The sequence below is a fragment of the Solanum tuberosum genome, unplaced genomic scaffold, assembly GCF_000226075.1.
Source record: "Solanum tuberosum cultivar DM 1-3 516 R44 unplaced genomic scaffold, SolTub_3.0 scf00142, whole genome shotgun sequence".
NCBI lineage: Eukaryota > Viridiplantae > Streptophyta > Magnoliopsida > Solanales > Solanaceae > Solanum > Solanum tuberosum.
Genome location: NW_006239067.1, coordinates 366,358 through 390,067, shown reverse-complemented (window position 1 = coordinate 390,067; position 23,710 = coordinate 366,358). Strand labels below are relative to the sequence as shown.

General features: G+C 37.0%; 1 protein-coding gene across 1 annotated transcript; it reads right to left on the bottom strand.

Moving 5' to 3' along the window:
* Nucleotides 1–3,446: 3,446 nt before the first annotated feature.
* On the bottom strand, nucleotides 3,447–6,074 carry LOC102598520 (aspartic proteinase-like protein 2). Its single transcript, XM_006352076.1, has 10 exons — nucleotides 5,820–6,074; nucleotides 5,591–5,720; nucleotides 5,240–5,487; nucleotides 4,922–5,146; nucleotides 4,574–4,736; nucleotides 4,427–4,500; nucleotides 4,258–4,348; nucleotides 3,840–3,912; nucleotides 3,686–3,757; nucleotides 3,447–3,613 (listed from the first exon to the last, which is right to left on the bottom strand). Exons 1-10 carry the CDS (start codon nucleotides 6,047–6,049, stop codon nucleotides 3,474–3,476), a joined length of 1,446 nt encoding a protein of 481 aa, XP_006352138.1. The 5' UTR covers nucleotides 6,050–6,074; the 3' UTR covers nucleotides 3,447–3,473.
* Between the last annotated feature and the right edge of the window lie 17,636 nt (nucleotides 6,075–23,710).

Sequence of the window (23,710 nt, the reverse complement as noted above, 5' to 3'; positions counted from 1 at the left end):
TGAAATTTATGGATTTAAGTTCTTGATGAGTTCTTGATAAGTGTTCTTGAAGTTTCATTAAGTTTTGATGTAAGATTCTGCTTGGGTCAACTTTAAACGACCATATCTCTTAGAATATTAAGAGTTTCGTGAGCCATAACCTATCCAATTAAAGGTAATTGAATCTACTTTCCAACCCCACTAATTTCACGTCAATCAATATCTGAAAAAGTTATGACTATTTTAGTAACCTATACAGTGCTATTACGAATTAGCCGACGGGAAAATATTGAAAATAATCGTTTTTGTCTTTTACCTCCAAGAAAACCATCAATGAATTTCTTGACAAACAAAAAGCTCAAAACAATCAGATTTTCATCTTCATTCATGAAAATCAAATTTTTTGGCCATAGAGATTTCAAGAAACTAACTCGAGAATCTCAAGAAAGGTTTTCTTGATTGTTTACCTTCAAGCTAGGGTTTCAAGGCTTCTAATCAAGTTCTTCTTCAAGATTCTTAAAGATTCTTCAAGTTTTTTTCTTCTTCTAGGTATGTAAGGCTATCATAGTGTTGGACTAGTTCGTCCTCACGCCCTACATCTACTTTCAGATCAGTAAAAGAGTAATCTAGGATATTTTCCCTAGTTTTGAGTATTCTTGAGATAAGTTGATTTTGAGTTCTTGAATTCATGTTTCTTTTAAAAGTTCTATTCCTAATTATCGAATAGCTATATTGTTATTGGGATCCTTCATATCATGAATCATAACTCTTGAATTCATAATTCAAATTCAAGAGAGAGTTAAGAGTAGAGTTCAAGGAAGCCTTTGAGTTCAATTGTGAATCCTTTGAGATCAACTATCGATTTGAACTAAGTTTTGAGGAAGTAAGTCAGAGAATGAGAAGAGTCACATACATGAGTTTCATAGTGTTATGTAGACATACGAGTCAAGTCGTTCATGCCCATAAATTCCGCATGAACTCCAGAAGTTGAGTATCTTTGAGAGGAATAGTATCTTCAAGTTCTAAGTCTTGAGTATTGAGTTCCTAATCCCCTTGGAGATTATATTTCTAAGCATGAGACTATTACATATTACCCATAAAGTCTTTGAGTTGAATTGTTCATGCCCATAATTCCGCATGAATTCTATAAGTCGAGCAGTCTTGAGAAGAGAAGTATCTTTGAGTCCTTGAGTTGAGTCGTTCATGTTCATAATTCCGCATGAACCCGCTGAGTTGAGCATTCTTGAAATTAGTAGTATCATTAGTAGTTCAGGTCCTATACCTTTGGCCGGATATAGGGATGCGCTGGCAGCGTGAGGTAGATTGCTGTATCATCACTATAGCTCTTATGTGATGGTTGTCGGTTAGAGAAACTCCCATAGAAGTTATTGTATTTTTATATACATAAGTTTATTTGTATTTTACCTACATTTCAGAGTTATGTTGTATCCTTGCATACACACAGAGTTGACAACATATTTTTAAATAGTTTGTTTCTTCATATTGCACTTGTTTTAAACTGCTTTATAATGAAATGAGTTCAGTTAAGTATTCATGAGTTGAGTATCCAGAGTTGAGTATTTCAATTCGAGTAGCATATCTTTTAAGTTGAGTATCTAATCCTTGATGTGAATATCTAATCTCTGAGTTGAGTATCTTATCCTTGAGTACTTCTGAGTTGAGTAAGTTTGAGTAGTTTTGAGTACCCTTGAGTATTCCTTGAGTTGAGTAAGTTTGAGAAGAGGTAAGTATGTTTCATTTCTATCAAGTTTCAAGCTTATGTTTATGTTTTAGAATTCCTCTTGCATGCTCGTACATTCCACGTACTGAGCCATTTGGCCTGCATCTTCTCATGGATGCAGACACAGGTATTCAGGATCATCAACATGAGCTTCGTTGATACATCCGAGAGTTCGCGTTAGCTATGGTGAGCCTCCTTGCTTTCAGAGGATTTCATTTACCTTTCAGTTATATAGGTTGTTAGGATGTCGTGGGTCTTGTCCCGACTTCTATCTTTATCAGCTAGAGGCTTCGTAGATAGTCAGTATAGTTGAGAAGTCTGTATCATTTATTTTATTAAATATTTTAAAGACTAAAGTTGCCTTTTTATGGCGAGTTGTATATATTTTATTATACAGAGTTTTCCTTGGACTTAAAGTTTGTATTTAAGTTTTATGAACTTTTATTCAGTTTTTAAGCTTTGTATGCTTGAATCAGTTTTCCGCTTGTAGTCAGCCATGATGAGGGTTCGTTTGGGGATCAACAATGGTCTTCGAGTGCCGGCCACGTCCAGGGTGTAGGCTCGGGTCGTGACAGCTTGGACACCCTGGGCATAGTGTATCTACGCCCCTGGTCGGTCGTATGCAAAACAATATCAACGACTTATGAGGTAGATGTTGAATCCTACAATTAACAATGTAGGGGTGATCGAAGAGATAAAGAATTATAAGCCACTAATTCTAATTCAACAATTGATACAAGTATTTTTCGAGATGAGACAAAACGAAAATTAAAATAAGAAGAATAAAAGATAGATTGGTTAAAGATGACAAGGAAAAAAAAATTAAAAAAAATAATTGGTCAAAGACCTTTAGATCCAGGGATAGCAAATAGATTTTGGAAGGGGAATTCAATTCATGCTCATCCGATTTAAAAAAAATAATCTAAAATCATTTGTAGAATTTAAAAAATTCACCCCTATTTTAAAAAAAAATCCAAAAAAGAAAATGAAAATTAATCCCAATTTTTTTAAAATCTTCTTTGATTCATGTTTTTTGTTGTTTTTTTTGACGTTAGATTTTTGTTCCCCACTGTTTTTTGAGTCTATATTCAAAATTTCAAATGATTTGAAGTTGTGGAGAAAATTCTATCATTAAAGAATATTAAAGTTTTGAAACTTTGAAAAAAATTCAAGTGAGCCTTATTCAATTAGGTTGAATTCAAGCTAAAAAAATATTGAGTTTTGGTATCTAGCTTGGAGGGAAGCTATTCTTGATATACGATGTGATTTCATAAAGAATTGAAGCAGTTTTAAATTTGAGAGTTATTGATTTTGTTTATGTGTTCTTAGTGTTGTTAAGAAAGAAGAAGCAAAAATAGTATTTTGATCCAAAAACTTCAACTGAACAATGTTAAAAGTTGTTTGGAGTGTAAAGAATGATTTTGCAAAATTGGAGTTAAAAATTAATGACATGAATAAGCCTTTTCTTAAAGGGCAATGGCATATATAGATGAGCCAACTTTTAACCGATTGCCTAAATGAACCTTTTCTAAAAGTTCAATGGCATATTTGAGTTTTTCCCCTAAAAACAAATAGGGCATTAGATGGATTCGAGATTGAAACAAAATGACGATGGAATAGGAAGCATTCATTGCATTGATTGTGCATGACATTCAAAATATAAAATAAAAATTGAGAGCAAAACCGATTATTTTATAAGAATAAAAATTAATGTTGGATTGCTATATGTAATGTAATTATGGTACATGATGGATTAGTTGAAGAAATAGCATAGGAAAGAGATAAGTGAGAAGAATAATGTAAAAGTAGTTGTAGATGCTGATGAAATCTTATGAGCTCCAACTGTATACACATTTTCAGAGCTATCATCTTTCACCTTAATGTTGGAAGAACCTGAAAATCAACCATGGTATATAACTCAAAAAGAAGAAAAAATTGCTACAAATATATTGTAACTATACTCACAGTCATATTGAGTCCAACCAAGCGTCTTTTTTTCAAGATCATACAAAACAAGCTTGTTTGATAACACAAGATCTGCATCAAAACAAACGTTAAGTACTACTAGTATTTTTCTTCTCATTTATCTCGGCAAATTGAGAAAGGGCTAAAGTGATACCTCCTAACAGATAAAGTTCATCTCCATCCTTTCCCTTCATTCCCTCTTGCCAACCAATACACCAGTCATCGTCCTGCAAAATTGTGCCATGAGATGATATGATTAAATGTTGTGTGTACCATATTTGTAGGATAAAAAGATTGCAAAATTGCATAAAAGTTATTAAGTGTATGATCTCTTAATAGTGTGAAGCCTTTGGGGATAAACCGTGCAGGCTTGGCCAAATATCACACCATGTTAAGAGTATATTTAGTCCCTAACATTAACAATAAAAAAGGCTTTTAATTCATATGCCATCTATGCTGCAAAAAACTCCCCTACAGCCGAATAGCATAACATGTCTAACATTCATTTAGGAACTATCCCATACCATTTCACAGATTGAATAAGATAGAGAATGCATAGTTGGATTACTTACATGAAGTTTGAAAAGATAATCATGGGGATAGGCTGTTAAAGTAAGATTTCCCATAAACTTAAATGATACAGCGGGGAAACCATCGTCAATGCTGCACCGTACCAGCAGATTAGACAAATATTAGGTTGATCACAGTAAAAATAAATTTTCAAACTTATCAAAACCTTACTTTTCGCTGTATGTAAAGCACTCGAAGCTCCCCTCATGATGATGAGTCTTCAACTCTGGTTGCTTTATCATAAGCTATAATAGGAGCAGAGAATGAAAAAAATCAAGCAGTAAGGTAGAAATAAATATATTTTGTAGTTGAGGTTACCTTGTTCATAAGAGCATTATAGACCTTGCTTGGAAGATATACTAAGGTTGTTCCACTGTCAATTACTGCTGTCTTACTAGACTTCGACTCAAATATGGAAGTCGGAATGTTTAGAACTTCACCATCAACCTCGATATCCTTGAGAGAAACAGTATAATGTGGCCTAAAACATTTCAATTCAATCAGCTAGTATTTATCATACGTTTTTGTCTAATTAGATGTGCTACTGCTTGTGTAACAAAGCACAAAAACATATCAAGCAGGAGTTGATAGAACTTCATTAGTACAATTTGTGAACATTGAAGTATATTTTGGCACATAAAACTCCAATTGATTTGACATACATACCGATTTGGGAGTAGTGGGGTTGAATTTACTTTTGGTTCTACTACTTGTCCAATAGCAAATATACCACCTCCACTAACTCCGTCGAGGCAATGTGAAAATACTCTCTTGACAGTTCCAGCAGCAGCTAACTGTGAGATGACAGACGTGTTTGCTGCTCCAAAACCAATTATCCCATCAACTGCATTAGTAGATGTACCTAGGTCTCCAGATTGTTTAGACGAGCACCTATCTTGGATAAAAAAACAAGTAATATAAATGTCTGTCTAGCACGTACATAAATACACACATAACAGGTAGAAAACAGGACGACTTACGTACCCAAATGCTACATTTCCTTGGAGGGGTGTTGTTTTATTGTCTTTAGAGGCTTGATCTAAATAAATGTTATCTTTCACAAAGTATCCTCCGGTTGTGCTTCCATCTCCGTAAGTAACCATATATTCACAGGGTTTTCCCACCTTGCAGTCTGAGCTAGTTGCTTCAAACATTGTAGCACAAACATCTTGATCACAGGTAACAGATTTCCCACTCGTTGACGCTTGTAAGTTATATTGTTCCATCTCTATCTATTATTATTATTATTATTATTATTATTCAATATACACATATATATATCAACGGAAGTCAAATTAAAAGGATTGATAATATATACACATATATATAGATTACCCCGAGTTTGCTTGTTGTAGGACATTTGTCACATCCTGCACAATTTAGCCATAAAAGGTCACTTCCAGTATCAACCTGAACATGGTAGTCTTTGGAAGGTGTTCCAATTGAAAGCTTAGTGAAATATAACCTGCATACCAAAAAACAAATAAAAACATTTTTAAATGTTTGTTTACTTACATGCATCCGTCCATAATTATCATTTATTTATATATATAAAGGAACTAACGCTGCACTGGTAGGACTTCCATTGCCGCCTAATTGAAAATCGGCTGCACCGAGCATTCTACCATGACGATGAACATCGTGGGCTTTGAGGTCTTTCAAACCCAAGCCTCCACGCCCACCAAATTTGTGTTTCACATTGAACACAACATTTTCTCCCTTCGCATGGCCCAACAAAACCAACAAAAGAACCAAGTTTATATTTCTCCTCAGATCCATTAATATCTTCACCATTAAAGCTGAAGAAGGAACTTTTTTATTTGTTTTTGTTTTTGTTTTTGTTTTTCTTTTGTGGGTGTGGACCTGAGAGAGAAGGGAAAAAGGAGGGGTGGGGTGAATGAAGAAAACGGTAAAAGACCAAAGGGAAAAAATGAAAGGCGGAGGAGAAGAAAAACAAATGAGAAACACACAAAAAAATTCAACAAGGAAATGACAAGTGGAGTGTTCAAATACCTTCACTTCCCGTAAATCTTTCATGGAAATTTTCAAATGCCTTCTCTCCCTCTCTCTCTCCGTATCATATATTCATGTAATAAATTAAATATTATATTATATTAAATACCAAAAAGTAAAAAGGTTAATATACCTAATTCATTTTGAGAAATTATAGAATAAATATTATGCTTAACATAGTTATAGAATTCTAAACGCTCCAATAAGTAATTAATATGATTAATCCACTAATAAATGGGTGAATAAAATTTAAGGTTCAAGAATGCACATCAAGAAAGTTATAAAAAAAAAAGCTATAATTAAGAGCTTCATATTAGTCACTTTGATAGCCTTCAACAAAATTTTGTAGACACGATCTAATTATTTTACCCTCTACAAATAAATTGTTTAGTATTTTTTTTTTCTGTATGTAATTTTCATATTTATTTATGTATTGGCTTATGGATCTGGTTGAAGACATGATACTTATTTAGGATTATTATACAATTCGTATGACACTATTGTTGTTTTTATTCCATGTATGGTAATATTTTGTGTCCAACTTTGTCACGATTCAAAAACTAGGGTCATAATGATACCTACTAAAATCCACCCGTAGGTAAGTTAACTCGTTTGCCCGAAATCAACAATAACGGGCCTAGAGAGCGAAAGTAGTAGAAAGAAACATAATAAAACAGAAATAAAGTAAAAGAAGTGGAAATGGGATAACAACTACATATACACAACCCTCGAATGAGGACATAATACAATGATCCATCCCAAAGCTTGATGGATGCTATTGCAAAGCTGCCACAAAATATGAGTACATTCCAGACATATATAAACTATCTCAAAAATACAAAAGACTTGTCAAAAATAAATAGACGGAGATGAGCCAACTACAAATGTCAATAAGCTCACCCCCAATCTCCAAAAAAACCAGGTGCAACAACATGACAATCAACAAGGGCGGCTAGAGCTCGGATATGCATCAGGAAAAAGATGTAAAGAGCAATATGAATATCAAAACATGTACTCAGTAGGCATCATAAATCGTCCGATCTCACGATTGTATTAATGTAATAACAAGTAAATACTTAACAGGATAATAAGGCAATAGTAAAGGTGTAACTAGGCATGCATCAAAGTAAAGTTACTATGGTAATAATGAAAGCATTAAAGTTATCTAAACCTAACTAGACTCACATAAGCTCAGTACGCACATACAAGGCATAATAACGACAAACCATGTAAGTAATAACACAATCGAACCCCCATAAGCCTGACAGGTACAAACAAAAGTTATCCTACAAGGCAAAACTAAATAATAAACAACAACACCGTCCCAGAATCTGGCATCGGGGGAAACCCCATGTGACCTGGTATCTCTCATAATCTTACTATCACTCCCTAAACTAGGAGAGGCGCAACTGGCACTCAGTACCTTATTCGACCGAGCTAGTGTCATGATCCAAACTGTTGTGATTGGCACCCACACTAACCCTTCGCGTGGTTGAACCATTACTACAAGCCAACTTAACGAAAACTAGAACATTTAAAGATACAGAAGCAGGTTTAAATGTCTAAGAAATATAGAGTTCCCATAAACTCCGAAGTTTAATAAAAACAACTACCAAAACATTTGCGGAAAACAACCCCTAGAACCTGAAAGTCAATGTACCAAAACTCAGATCAACTAACAAGTTTAAGAAAAGGGGGCGCAACCCCAAAAACTAAACACCCTAACAAATTTTCTGAGTCCGAAAAGAGTGGACTTAAAAAAGAAAGATCCATGGCAGCCTGAAAGAACTGGCTCACCCTTGAATCCAGTCACGCTCAATAGTCACCTAGCTAAGGTTTGTCATTAGTCGCCTAAAGATGCCCTATAGTCAACAAAGAAAGAGCAAGTGCAATATCAGTACACAACCACAGTGTACTGGTAGGATCATGCGGCCACTACCATAAGCATAATACACGCAAGCAAATTACAACACAATAAGCATACATATACAAAATACAGTTCAATCATTATTTTAGAGCAACATACAGTCTCTCATTATCAATAACAAGTAGAGATAACATAACAATAACAATGGTCCTCTCATGGAACCCACACCCAAACTGTTAGTGTATCGGAACATGACACCCAATCCAATGTATGTGTCAGAACGTGACACCCGATCCAATATATGTGTCGGAACATGACACTCGATCCAAGGTATGTGTCAGAACGTGACACTCGATCCAATCAACACAACCACAATCACAATCACATCCATAATGAACAATACTCAAATCATACAATCAAGTAACAGGTTCATTGCATGTATTGTTCACACATTATCATTTCATTAGATTGATTCACATTTCCCTATTCACATACACGCATGCATACCATGTAGCAATCGACCGGCATATATCACACAAACAGGAAATCAAATCATCATCTACCTTGAAACCAAGCTTGAATCCTCATAAGACACTTGAGCCTTCCCATTCCAGATTTTTTCCGCTTGTTCTTGGTCTACAAACGAGTAATTTAACGCAAGGATCAACAATTAAGGTCTAATTTACTCAGATTATAACAAACTCAACAACCCAAGACCGAACCCATGATCCTAAGATGCAGCTAGGGTTTTTCCCTACCATCAACTTTAGGCCAAAACTTTCCCCCAATGATAATTAACTAAGAATCTAAGTTCTACGGATTGAAAAACGGATTAGGGGAGTAAAATCCTTACCTTTAGCACTAAAAGTCGTGAAAAACTGTCAAGAAATCGCCCTGAGTCGTCTCTTAGTTCTTAAGATCGAAGTTTTGCAAAAAATAATGATTTTGGGGTTTTTCCCCCGACTTAAGTCGCGACTGGCCCGCCATAGCGGTCTCTAACCCACCATAGCGGCCCCGCCCTGGCAGGAATAATCCCACCCCGACGGCTTACATGGAGATAGAAGCTCAGAATTTGAGTTCTAAGCTCCCATTTCACAACACACCTTCAATCATTGACATTCATAAACTACCCTTTCACGCCAAGATCATTTTCAGGAGTTCTACTCGCCCGAATTTGATTTTGTAAATCCGTACATGCTCCTTAACGTCTTGGCTATCCACTCATGTGATCAAATTCATAATTAGATTCCCCATTCATTACCACATCTCTCTACACCTCCCCTGACTCAAATTTCATCCAAGTTTGGCCTAGGCTAGAATTTCTAAGTACTACAAAAAAAAAGTTTTTTGGCCCAAATTCCTTCCCCATTTACTTTTCCATAACGACGGGAACCGGTCGTTACAATAGATACCAATTTACCCATCACTCGTCCCCGAGTGATAAACTTGGAGAAAAGGGCTAAAACAAGAGTAGAGTAGTACCTGGATCATCAAATAACTGGGGATACTTGTCTCGCATGTCCTTCTCGGTTTCCCAAGTAGCTTCCTCTATCGGACTGTAACCCCCCGAGGCTACTCCCTGGACGCAACACGGGACCTAGGATCACAAGTGACCCCTAGCTAACCCTGCTGGCATGACATGAGCATACTAAGAATAATAATCACTGATGAGGAAGCTAAACATAAGTAAATCTGAAATGATGGGGAATACCCATATACTAAAACTGAATATATCAAAATCTGAGAGTTTAATACAAAAGAAATATCAAACTCAAATACTAAGTTGAATCTAACTATGTCTGAAAATAGCCTTTAACTGATTAGAAGTGTTGGGACATGCCCCAGCTAAGTGTAGCAAAACTGAAACTAAAAAACTAAAAAATTGAAAGATAACATGACTATTGTCCTTGAAGAATGAGGACTCACCACTGATGCTGCTGAACTGGAGATCGGGAACCGATCTAAGCGTGATCTAGATGCTGAAGACCTGGACCTACATCACGAGAAGATGTAGTGCAGAGTATGCGTTAGTACTTGAAAGGTACTGAGCATGCAGGATAAAGTAAAGCTGAAATAAATATATAACTGAACGAGCAATAAAGCAAGAGTATAATCTGAACATGATATAGATACTGAATACTGAGCTAACTGAATGCAGTGACCAAATTTATAACATGCTAAGACTGAATACTGACTGTAATGAATGAGGTCAACACATTGGAGTTTGACTGAACTGTGGGAGCTCCTACTAACCGACATAAAACCACATGAGCTAAATGTGGAGTCCGATGTATACACCCAATCAAGAGGACCCAATACACCCGGCCAAAGGTATAGAGGCATAATGGCGTGATCACTAAAATGATGCCTACAGAGGGGACTTACAACCTACGTGGCTCGTAGTTCTGGGACTATATGGGTGACTGACCCTAGTCCAACTTGGTATTATGCTACTCCCAATAGATTAAATGATTAACACATTAAGAATGAATTTCTGTAATATACTAGATAGCTCAAAACTGACATGCAAATCGAGAATGCACATTAATATACTGATAATGACACATTCAAGACTAAGGCATGTATATCTGAAATACTAAAATATCTGACCTAGCATATGTAATTCAAGAACTCCAAAAATACATAGCTAGGGTTCTGAAATTCATGCAAGAAATGAAGTAATAACATGATAATCTGATTTGGAACATGTAAATAACTAATTCATGATAATCTGTTGAAGTTCTAGAAGCCCTAGGTCTAGTTAATAATAGGGAATCAAGAATCTGATTGAATTCTAGGAACTTAATGGGCAAAAGGAACCCACTAGTGAAATCCCACAAACCTGGAGACGAATTCCATGGAGAAATCTTTTGATTTCAGGGCTGGAACTGATGGAACCTTGCTGCGTTCTTGAACTAGGGTTTGGTCACCTCTTCCTTCTCTCTACGCTCTAAGTTTCTAAGTTTTGATGAAAGATCTGACTTAGGTAAGTTCTTGTTATGTTTCTAGGCTAAAACTAACCAAAACCACGTAGTTTAGGGTTAAAACGATGTAGTAAGGTCCAACAAACTAGGAAAAGACTAAAAGACCCTTGACTTAAATTACAGATGGGGCTGACCACGACGACTTCTACGGATCATGAAAGGGACCATGGACCGTGAAGATGGTCGTGGTCCATGAGCTGGGGGTTCTGGGGTTTGATCCACGAGCCCCTACCACGGCCCGTGTGGAGGACCATGGACCGTGAAGGTCCCTGTGGTCCTCACTTGGGCTGAGGTCTGGAGGCTCATGTCTAGAGGCCCACGGGATGGCCTTAACGGACCACCCCACGACCTGTATGAAGGACCACGGACCGTGAAGGTCCTCGTGGTCTTCATTTGGGCATGGGGGTCTAAGGGACTGACTAGGGGGCCACTGCTTAGACATCACGAACGCCACCACGGCCCGTCGTCAAGACCATGGACCGTGAAGGTCTTCATGGTATGATGTCTGGGCCTGGTGAAGTCCAAGTCATGACCACGGGCAAGCCAACAGACCGTGGATCCTATCACGATCTGTGAAACTGAACCCTGCCGTGGTTCACTAGTTCAGGTAAGTTTCTGCGATTTTTTTCTATGTCTGGTTTTTGAGGTGTTACACAGACGATGCTTCCATTGAACTTTCACAGACTTTATGTCCTTGGTCCTTAGCTTCCAGATATCGCGATCAAGAATTGCAACCTGTTCCTCCTAATACCGAAGGTCTTTGTCTAACAGAACTAAATCCCACTTTATAATGTAGTCTCCATCACCATGATACTTCTTCAACATGGACACATGAAAACTGGACGAAATCCAGATAAGCTACGGGATAAGGCCAATTTATAAGCCATTGGACCTACACAGTCAATGATCTCAAATGGTCCAATGTATCAAGGACTAAGCTTGCCCTTCTTGCCAAATCTCATCACCCCTTTTATGGGATACACTTTTAGAAGAACTTGCTCACCAGTCTGAAATGTCATGTCCCTTACCTTACGGTCCGCATACTTCTTTTGTTTACTCTGGGCTGCTAGAAGTTTAGCTTGAATGCTTCTTACCTTATCATGAGCATCTTTCACCAAATCCACCCCAAAGGTTTCACATATCCATCCTCAAACCACCCTATGGGTGATCTATATTTCCTCCCATAAAATGCCTCGAAAGGTGTCATGTCAATGTTGGAGTGGTAACTGTTATTATAGGAGAACTCACACAAATGTAGGAACTTATCCCAATGCCCTCCAAAGTCGATCACACGTGCTCTCTACATGTCCTCTAACACTTGAATCATTCTCTCTGACTTCCCGTTCGTCTGTGGATGGAAAGTTGTGCTAAAAGCGAGTTGAGTGCCCAACTCCTCATGCAATTTTCCCCAAAACTTGGAGGTGAACTGCGTACCACGGTCTGAGATGATAGAAAGGGGCACCCCATGCAGCCTCACTATCTCTTTCACATAAACCTTAGCCAACTGTTGAACATTATAGTCTACTCTGACTGGAATAAAATGGGTTGACTTAGTGAGTCGGTCAACCACTACCCAAATGGAATCAAATTTCCCAAATGTCTTGGGAAGACCAACCACAAAATCCATAGCTATCTTTTCCCACTTCCATTCCGGAATTGGCATTTCCTGAAGCAAACCTGCAAGCCTTTGGTGCTCATACTTTACCAACTGACAGTTTTGGCACTTAGCCACAAACTTAGCTATGCCTTTCTTTGTGCTAGGCCACCAATAAAGTTGTTTCAAGTCTCGGTACATCTTGGTCACACCCAGATTAATGAAATACCACAAACCATGGGATTCTGTCATCATCTTATGAATCAAGTCATCCACTAGGGGAACACAAATTCTCCCCTTAAAACTAAGAACACCACCTGCATCAAGAACCACATCTTGTGCCTTACCAGACATTGTCTTCTTTCTAAGCTCATTCAAACTCTCATCCTTAAACTGCTTGACTTTGATCTCCTCAATAAACGTGGGTCTAACCTCAATGCTAGCTAACACCCCACCTTTCTCTAAGATGCCCAACTACATGAACTTAGACTCAAAGGTTTGAATCTCATTGGCCAAGGTCGCTTGGACATACCCAAGCAAGCTAGACTACCCATACTCACCGCCTTCCAGCTTAATGCGTCTGCCACCATATTTGCCTTACCCAAATGATACTGGATGGTGACATCATAATCCTTAAGTAACTCCATCCACCTTCGTTGTCTCAGATTTAGGTCCTTTTGAGTAAATACATGTTGCAGACTATGATGGTCAGTAAACACCTCACACTTGACACTATAAAGGTAATGCCGCTAGATCTTAAGGGCAAACACTATCGATGCCAACTCCAAATCATGCGTCGGGTAGTTCCCCTTATGCACCTTCAACTGCCGAGATGCATAAGCTATGACATTCTTATCCTGCATCAACACAACACCCAAACTCGAATGTGAAGCATCACAATAAACAATGAAATCTTTACCTTCCACCGGTAGTGCCAGAATAGGTGTTGTGGTCAGAAGAGTATTGAGCTTTTGAAAGCTCTTTTCACATTTTTTGGTCCATTTGAAAGACACCTCCTTGTTAGTCAGCTTTGTCAAATGCGTGGCAATAGAAGCAAAGTTTTTCACAAACCGACGATAGTAGATAGCGAGCCCCACAAAACTCCTAACTTCAATCACAGAGCTAGGCCAGACCCAATTCTTAACCGCTTCAATCTTTTGGGGATCTACCATTACCCATTTCCTTGAAACTACATGTCCCAAAAAGGCAACTGAATCCAACCAGAACTCACACTTGGAAAATTTGGCATACAACTTTTGTTTCCCAAGGACACCCAAAACAATGCGAAGATGGTCAACATGCTCTTCCTTACTCTTTGAATACAGCAAAATGTCATCAATGAAAACAATAACAAAAGAATCCAGAAATGGTTTGAACACACCATTCATCAAACTCATGAAAGCTACAGGCTTATTGGTCAACCCAAACGACATCACTAGAAACTCATAGTTCCCATAGCGGGTCCTGAATGTCATTTTTGGTACATCCTCAGGCCTAATCTTTAACTAATGGTAACCAGACCTTAGATCAATCTTAGAGAAAACTGACGCACCCTGCAACTAGTGAAAAAGATCATCTATTAGAGGGAACATATACTTATTTCGAATGGTGACCCTATTCAACTGTCGGTAGTCTATGCACATCCTCATACTACCATTTTTTTTCTTAACAAACAAGACAGGAGCACCCCATGGGGAAGCACTAGGATGAATGAACCCTTTATCAAGAAGCTCCTGGATTTTAGCCTTAATCTCTCTCAATTCTACCGAAGCCATGCAATACGGAGGGATGGAAATGGGGTGAGTGCCGGTTCCAAATCAATGCAGAAATCTATATCTCTATCTGGAGGCATACCAGGCAAATCGGTAGGGAAAACTTCCGTAAATTCAGACACTACAGGAATAGACTCAATAGAGGGAAACTCAACCTCAACATCCCGAATATGAGCCAAATATGCCTAACACCCCTGACCCACCAGTTTCCTAGCCCGAATGAAGGATATGACCTTAGCTCGCTTAGGCTTGTACACTCCTTCCCACCCTAACTTTTCCCTACCCGGGATCTCTAGAGTCATAGACATAGCATTACAATTAAGCACAACATAATAAGGGGACAACCAAGTCATGCCTAAGATTATATCAAAGTCAGTCATATCCAGAATAACCAAATCAACCCAAGTCTGAAAACCCATAAAGAAGATATGACAAGTACGATAAACATGGGTGATTATGACAGACTCTCCAACTGGGGTAGAAACATGGATGGGGGCATCAAGTACATCACAAATTGCATCAAATCCCAAGGCAAATTGAACTGACACATATGAATAAGTAGAACCCAAATCAAACAAGACATTAGCCATCTGGTCACAAACAAGAATAGTACATGTGATCACTGTATCAGACGCCTCAGCCTCGGTCTTGCCCAGAAAGGCATAACACTGAGCACTGTCATCTTGACGGGCGACCTCCTTGCCTGGCTGCACTTCTTCTCTACCTACATTACCATTTCTCCAACCTCTACAGCCTCGTTGATTCCCTCATCGCCCACCTTATGGACGTCATCTGCCATTATTACCGTTGCCCGCGGGTACCACTACCCTAGTCTGCTGCTATGTAGGGTCAAACATGCGCGGGTGAGGACAATCTCTCCTCATATGCCCAGGTTCTCCACAATTATAGCAACTGCGGTCAAAAGATGGCCTGCTGCCCGCCGAAGGTGCAACTCCCTCGCTATCCTGAATAAAATTATGTTGTGGAGTTTTCGAGTAACTACATGTAGAAGCGGGCTGCAAGTGTCGGCCTACTTGAACCTCTGGAGTAGGAACCATGAAATTTACCTGTGCTCGTGGGCTCTTTAGCCAAAGCCTTGGCCTGCCCCTCACGTCGAACTCTTTCTACTTTCTTCACAAAGTCAGTCACTTCATTAAAACTTTTACCTGCAGAGGTCATGTGAACAGACAATACATGTAGCTCAGAGTTTAATCCCTTGACGAATAGACGGATCCTCTCCTCCTCAGTAGTCACCAATTGTGTAGCATATCTAGAAAAAGCATAGAACTTAGCCTCATAAGCAGCTACAGACATCCACCCTGCTCCAAAGCCATGAACTATCCTTTTTGTGATCCCTCAAAGTTCGGGGCACATAGTTTTCCAGAAACAAAGCATGGAACTGCGTCCAAGTGAGTGGGGGGAGACTGACGATCTGCATTCCATATAGGCCCTCCACCACTGCTTAGCCTCACCTTGAAGCTTAAAGGTCACGAACTCTACTCTATGCTGATATACAATACCCAACTTATGAAGCCTCTCATAACAATCCAGAATGAACTCATAGGCTTCCTCACTCTCAGAACCCTGGAACACAGGCAACTTCAACTTTAGAAACTTAGTCAACATCTCATGATCATTACCAGTCATCACGGGACCCAACAAGGGACGGAAAAAGGCATCAGTGCCTAATGCTCCATCTACCCTGGGAATAGTAGCAGTAACAGGGCAGTTGATCGGAGGTTGAGTAGCTTGCACTGCTGGAAGGATTCCAGGACCGACCAACCCCTTCAGAAAAGACATGATTTGCTGAGCTAACACTGGGTCTAAGGGATGAATACATGTAGTCTCAGCCTGTACCTCCTTATCTGGTCCAACCAACTCCTCACTTTCTAATTCCACATTCTCTTTTACTCTTTCTTAGGGCGCAGGGGGGGCCTCATCCCTAAGATAATTTTCAACGGGGGCTCCACTCCTGGCGGGTGCTAACCTTCCTTGACCTTTACCCATTGATCTTCCTCTACCCCTGCCTCGACCGTGGTGTCTTGCTGCGGGCTCCCTAACTGTCTCATTGACGGGAGCTATGGGCCTAACAACGTTGAATCCTGTGTTAACCATCTCCGGACAAAAGAGTGAAGGAGATTAAATACCAATTTGGATCATCAAATACCAATTGGAATCAAGTCATAGCACGTAAGGAGGCAAGAAAAGACAGAGAGATTTCCTAAAGTCATATAGCCTCTCGAAGAAAAGTACAGACGTCTCCGCACCATTCCGCAAGACTCTACTAGACTCGTTTTGATACAAAGAGATCAACGAACCTAGGGCTCTAATACCAACCTTGTCACGACCTAGACCGTCGTGATTCACACCCACACTAACCCTCCGGTGGGAGAACCATTACTACAACCCAACTACCCAACTTAACGAAAACTAGAAAAGTTAAAGATAAGGAAGTAGGTTTAAATGTCTAAGAAATATAGAGTTCCCATAAACTCTGAAGTTTAATAAAAACAACTACCAAAACATTTGCGAAAAATAACCCCTAGAACCTGAAAGTCATTGTACCAAAACTCAGATCAACTAACAAGTCTAAGAAAAAGGGGCACAACCCCAAAAACTAAACAAAACCCCCTAACAAATAGTCTGAGTCCGTAAAAAGTGGACTTAGACAAGAAAGATCCATGACAGCCTGAAAGAACTGGCTTACCCTTGAATCTAGTCATGCTCAGTAGTCACCTAGCTGACGTCTATCACTAGCCGCCTGAAGATGCCCTGTACTCAACAAAGAAAGAGTAAGTGCAGTATCAGTACACAACCATAGTGTAATAGTAGGATCACGCGGACACTCCCATAAGCACAATACACACAAGCAAATTACAACACAATAAGCATACATTTCAATCATCATTTTAGAGCAACATACAGTCTCTTATTACCAATGACAAGTAGACATAACATAACATAACATAACAATAACAATGGTCCTCTTATGAAACCCACACCCAAACTGTTAGTGTGTCGGAACGTGACACCCGATCCAAATAAATGTGTCGGAACGTGACACCCGGTCTAATAAATGAGTCGGAACGTGACACCCGATCCAAGGTATGTGTCAGAACGTGACACCTATTCCAATCAGCACAACCACAATCACAATCACATCCATAATGAACAATACTCAAATCATACGATCAAGTAACAGGTTCATGGCATGTATTGTTCACACATCATTATTTCATTAGATTGGTTCACATTTCCCTATTCACATACACACATGCATACCATGTAGCAATCGACCGGCATATATCACAAAAACAGGAAATCAAACTATCACCTACCTCGAAACCAAGCTTGAATCCTTCTAAGACACTTGAGCCTTCCTTTTCCGGATTTTTTCCGCTTGTTCTTGGTCTACAAATGAGTAATTTAATGCAAGGATCAACAATTAAGGTCTAATTTACCCATATTATAAAAAAACCCAATAACCCAAGACCAAACCCATGATCCTAAGGTGCAGCTAGGGATTTTCCCCACCATTAACTTCAGGCCAAAACCCTCCCCCAATGATAATTAACCAAGAATCTAAGTTCTAGGGATCAAAAAATGGATTAGGGGAGTAAAATCCTTACCTTTAGCACTAAAAGTCATGGAAAACCCTTAAGAAATCACCTTGGGTCATCTCCTAGCTCTTAAGAATGGAGTTTTCCAGAAAATAACGATTTTGGGGTTTTTCCCTGACTTAAGTCGCGACTGACCCGCCACAGCGGGCCCGCCCTAGCTAGAATAATCTCGCCCCGGCGGCTTACACAGAGACAGAAGCTTGGAATTTGAATTCCAAGCTCCCATTTCACAATACACCTTCAACCCTTGACGTTCAGAAACTACCCTTTCACACCAAGATCATATTCGGGAGTTCTACTCGCCCAAATTCGATTCCGTAAAGTCGTACATGCTCCTTAACTTCTTGGCTATCCACTAATGTGATCAAATTCATAATTAGAACTCTCATTCATTACCAAATATCTCTAAACCTCCCCTGACTCAAATTTCATCCAAGTCTTGTCTAGGCTAGAATTTCTAAGTACTAGAAAAAAAAATTCTAGCCCAAATTTCCTTCACCATTGATTTTTCCATAACAACGGGAACCGGTCGTTACAACTAGCCACTGAAACATGTATATATATATATATATACAAAATGCTAACAATGGTGGTCTTTTCCAAAAGTGAACCAGTATCATACTTGCCAACATATGGTCGTCTATACAATAGATATGGTATTCTGGGAAAATATTTCCTCTTTCCTCTGATTATAGCTCGAAGTAAATGTATAACATGTCATGATATGAACTATGAATGCACATAGTAAGCCATAACAAGAACTTAGTCAATCTTGGCTCATTGATATTCTTATTCTCCGGATCTTGTAACCACATCTTTTGTATAATATGTAAATACCTCGTTGAACCTCATATGCTTTCAGAATAAAGTTGAACACTTAACTTTAGAAAGGTAACTCAAACCTGAGGATGTTCACAAAGATATAAGGTGTTGAAAGAATTTTCTCGTGACTTCATTTAACTTCCATACGACCATTTAGGCCTATAATACTCCTAGTAGACTAAGGTATTAAATATATACACATTATGCTTGTGTTTGAGACCAGTCCCTTATGAAGTCTATTTCAGTTGGCATCATAAGTGTGGACACAAGGCATATAAAAACTGAAAAATGGCAAAAGGGTGAAAGAAGCCATATGTGTATATAGACATGTCTAGGACATCTAAGGCACTTTATAACATGATAAGATATCATAAATGATCACACATAGTAATATTCTCTTATGTTGATCTAGAAAATGATTTCTAATATAAGAGCTCCCTAACTTAGTGCCTGAGGGTCACGACAACACATTCGGTATGAATGTCTAAAAGAAAATTTAATTTTCAAAGATCTATGTGATTCCTCTCATCATGTGAGTAGGTTATGGTGGAAATAGAAACACTCATTGATGGGTTGACTAGTAACTTGCTTCATTCATGAAGTAAGTTACAAACTCCACCAAAATAACTCACTATAGTAAAAGTGGAAGAGTTATGTATTCTTGAATGAAGTGGGAGTTATGGGATAAGGGATGATGAAACTCTTGAATGAATAAGAGTTACAAGTCTCAACCTTGTCCTATAAAAGGGAGAACTTGAGATCATCCAAAGACAACAAAAACACAAGAAGAAACTTCCTTAGATAAAGAGTGTAGTTGTTATGAAAAACAATAAAAGACTCTATAGTGATCTTGTTAGAAACTGCTAAGGCAATTGGTGATGATAACACTCGATCCTTAAGAGAAGAAGATATGTATTATTCCACATGAATCTCCGATTATATATCCTTCACAATATAAGGCTTACACAATTTATTTTCATATTTTGTTTGTGTATCCACTTGCATAATCTAAACTTAGTAGTAGGCGTCCAAGATATATTTATATATGCATTTAGTATGTGGTGAACGCTGAAATATACTGCAAATAAGTATGTATCCAATTGAATACATGTGATTAATACACATTTAATCAAGTATACATTCGCACTATAATGTATACATTACTTATATTTTTTGTATACATTATTAGTATACATAAGTATAATATATAGATATAGATGTGTATAGATATATTACCTTTCAATAAAAGTATTTCCATAAATAAAATCAGGTTTGTCTACATACTTTCAACTGCATATACATAATACCACTTGCGTATACATTTAGTTTGAAGATGTATACATTAGAGTGTTATAGACTTATGTCTCAATGTATACGAATTTTATGTTTCACATTAAATAAGAATTAATTGTTTCTTTGATTTTAATACCAAGGTGAGTTTGCATATGTTGAAATCGATGTTGTAGGTAGAAAATCTTCAAAATCAAAATTATTATCCATTAATACCTACAATTGACGATTTTCAAACTCATCGTTGTTTTTCAGTTCACTCATTTCCTCAAAGGGTTTCACAATGTAGTTGCAATCGTCGTAATTTCTACACATCTTCTCTTTTAAGAATGAATTACTCTTACCAATTAAAATATAATAGAAAACACAAAAAATTGTAAAAGACTTTGCATTTAACTACAAGATAAAGAATGTAAAAACTCTGCTCATTTTTTTTGAAAAAAATGCAGACAATCAATATAAAAAAGATTTGGTGTGATTTGAGTTACTACTATGAAGAATTATGTTGTAATTGATCTCTAATGGAGAAATTTTAGATAAGAAGATAAAAATCCTAAAACTTAAAAGAGGGAGAAAAAATGGAGAAAGAGAAAAAGAGGGAGAATAGAAAAATACATGACTTTTTATAGGTCCAATTACTTAAATAATTTATTATAGAACATTAATTACAAGTTTTAGTACAAGTTTTACTTTTACCAAAAATAGTTGTACTTTTCTTATCCGAAATAACAAAAAAAATACACTCTTCTCTTTATTTCTCTCTCTTCTTCTTTTTTCTTAAAGGCGAAATGACCTGAGAAACCCTTGTACTTGACTCGATTTGTAAGTTGGATCCTTGTACTGACGACTTTGCCAACTGAACCCTTAAACTCATTTAAACACAATATTTTAGACCTCTTTCTCATTCGATGAATGTGCGTGTAGTACACTCTTTTTACAGATGAAATACCACGTCACTTTTTAATGACACGTCATTATTATTATTATTATTATTATTTTTCTAATGACACATCAGAAATTAAATATTTAAAAAAATTATTTAGAAAATGCATTTTTTTTCTCTCTCACTGTACTCATTTCACTCCCTTCCCACTTCATCTTCTTTGTTCCCACCTTCTACCATTTTCATCCCAAAATTAAAAATCACCATTTGCATCTTTCTTCATAGTTCACACTCAAAAAAATTCTCAATCACAAAATGTGATAGATTATGATTAGTTCTTGCACATGCTTTAGGGTTCTATTTATTTTGATTTGATAAAAAGAGATACCAAGAAAACTTCAAATTGGAAAAAATATGTTCATATGTAAATTCAAGTAATAGATTTTAAAGAATTAAGTTTATAAAAATGGTGAATGGTATATTTTCTTGCAAAAAAAAAATCATTTTTTTATTTGATGATTTTATAGTGATAATGTGTACGTCAAAGAAGAAGAAGAAGAGAAAAGAAGTATGGGTGGTGTGGGGCGAGGTGGGGTGGAGTGAAGAACGAGGAGATTTTCAGTATTTTAAAAAAATATATTATTGTTGTTTTGTCTTATAATTTTGACAATTTTAAAATAACAATATTGTATTCACTTGCTTGAAAATGTGTGTGGTCACGTATTTGTCCAACTCAACCATTTTAGTGCCACATAAGCTCGGTCAATAGTTAGAGGAGTTTAAAAAATAAAGTTTCATCGAGTTTAAGGGTTCATTAGGCAAAGTGATGAGTTGAAGGGTTCAACTGACAAACAAAGCCAAGTACAAGGGCCTCCCAGGTCATTCCACATTTTATTAAATACACTCTTCTCTTTATTTCTCTCTTCTTCTTTTTTCTTTTGTCTTTCACTCTCTCTCTCTCTTTTAAATATCAATTATTCTATTTTTATTCTATTTTTGGTGAAGACTAACTTTTTTTAAGATATGAAAATATAAAGATTTTTTTGTACATCATTAATAAAAGAAATAACGGAAAAGGGCTTAAAATACCCCTCAACTATGCGAATTGGAACAAAATTACCCTTCTTCTACCTTTCGGGCCTAAAATGTCCTCCACATCAACCTTTTGGCTCTATTTTACCCTCATATTTAACGAACTAAATCATAACCTCAATTAACGAATTTATTAATGACGTGTCACTTTCCTATTACCTACCTTAACAATTAATTAAAATAATTAAAAAGATCAAACTCACATTCTACACCCCAAAAGCCTCACCCGTAAAAATCTCCAAATCTTTTAAAGTTTCAATTTTCATGGAAACACAAATATTCTAAAAATATGCAGTAGATAGTGAAAACTCTCATTCATTATCAAAGTCTGCTTCAATATTTGATATTACTGCTCTCTTTTCAAATTCTAGCTCGAATGATTATGTATTTGGGATGCTGAACTATTCCATTTATAAGTTATTACAAAATGACTATACTGAGGCTCCATTAGCCATTGATAGGGCATCGGAGGTTGCTTCTGCTGAGAGTTTACAATCACTGTGTGAGAAAACGTCCTTTGTTTTCTCATGTAGAGAATTTGAGAATATTTGTGTTTCCATGAAAACTGAAACCTTAAAAGATTTGTGGATTTTACGGGTGGGGTTTTTGGGTGGAGCGGGTGAGTTTGATCTTTTTAATTATTTTAATTAATTGTTAGGGTAGCCAATAGGTTAGTGACACATCATTAATGAATTTATTAATTGAGGTTATGATTTAGTCCATTAAAGATAAGGGTAAAATAGAGCCAAAAGGTTGACGTCGAGGGGATTTTATGCTTGAAAGGTAGAAGAATGGTAATTTTGTACCAATTCACATAGTTGAGGGGTATTTTATGCCCTTTTCCGAAAAAATAAAAATAAACTACAATTGTAATACATTTAGAATTCAATACGTTATATATATTAGCATTTTTCAATGCACGTGGTGAATATATAACTAATATATTTTAAATACAATAATATATTTTAACATTTTTAATAAGAGAAAAAATAAAAAAATAATTATAATACATTTTGAATTCAATATATAATACATATTATATGCATGTTTTAATGCACATGGTAATACAAATGTAGGCAGTTTTATAATTCGCTATACATATACAAAGAAGGCAGTTTTATAATTCGCTATACATATACAAAGAAGGCAGTTTTATAATTCGCTATACATATACAAAGAAGGCAGTTTTATAATTCGCTATACATATACAAAGAAAACAGTTGTATAATTCACTATACATATACAAAAGAAAGTAGTTGTATACAAAAGATCTGTGTATGTATAAAACGAGAAAGAGAAAAAGGCAAAAGAAAACTGGGCAAGGAAATATTTGTATCGTATAATTGTAAGTGTATAGGACGAAGATATATGTATTTGCATGTGTATATATAATTTTCTCTCGCTTTATACAAACAAAAGCGCAATTTATACATTTCGTTTTCTGTTTGTATAAGCGAGAGAGGCAAGGGTGGCGAGCGAGATTCGGGAGAGTGGCGAGTGAGATCTAAAAGAGGGGGA

Bases quoted from the DNA above. Each gene is read 5' to 3' on its own strand.
- LOC102598520 (XM_006352076.1), bottom strand. From the start codon at position 6,049: ATGGTGAAGATATTAATGGATCTGAGGAGAAATATAAACTTGGTTCTT. The intron at 5,147-5,239 runs GTACGTAAGTCG...TATCCAAGATAG, and splicing joins CAAGGAAATGTAGCATTTGG to GTGCTCGTCTAAACAATCTG. The intron at 4,349-4,426 runs GTAAGGTTTTGA...GGTACGGTGCAG, and splicing joins TGCTTTACATACAGCGAAAA to CATTGACGATGGTTTCCCCG.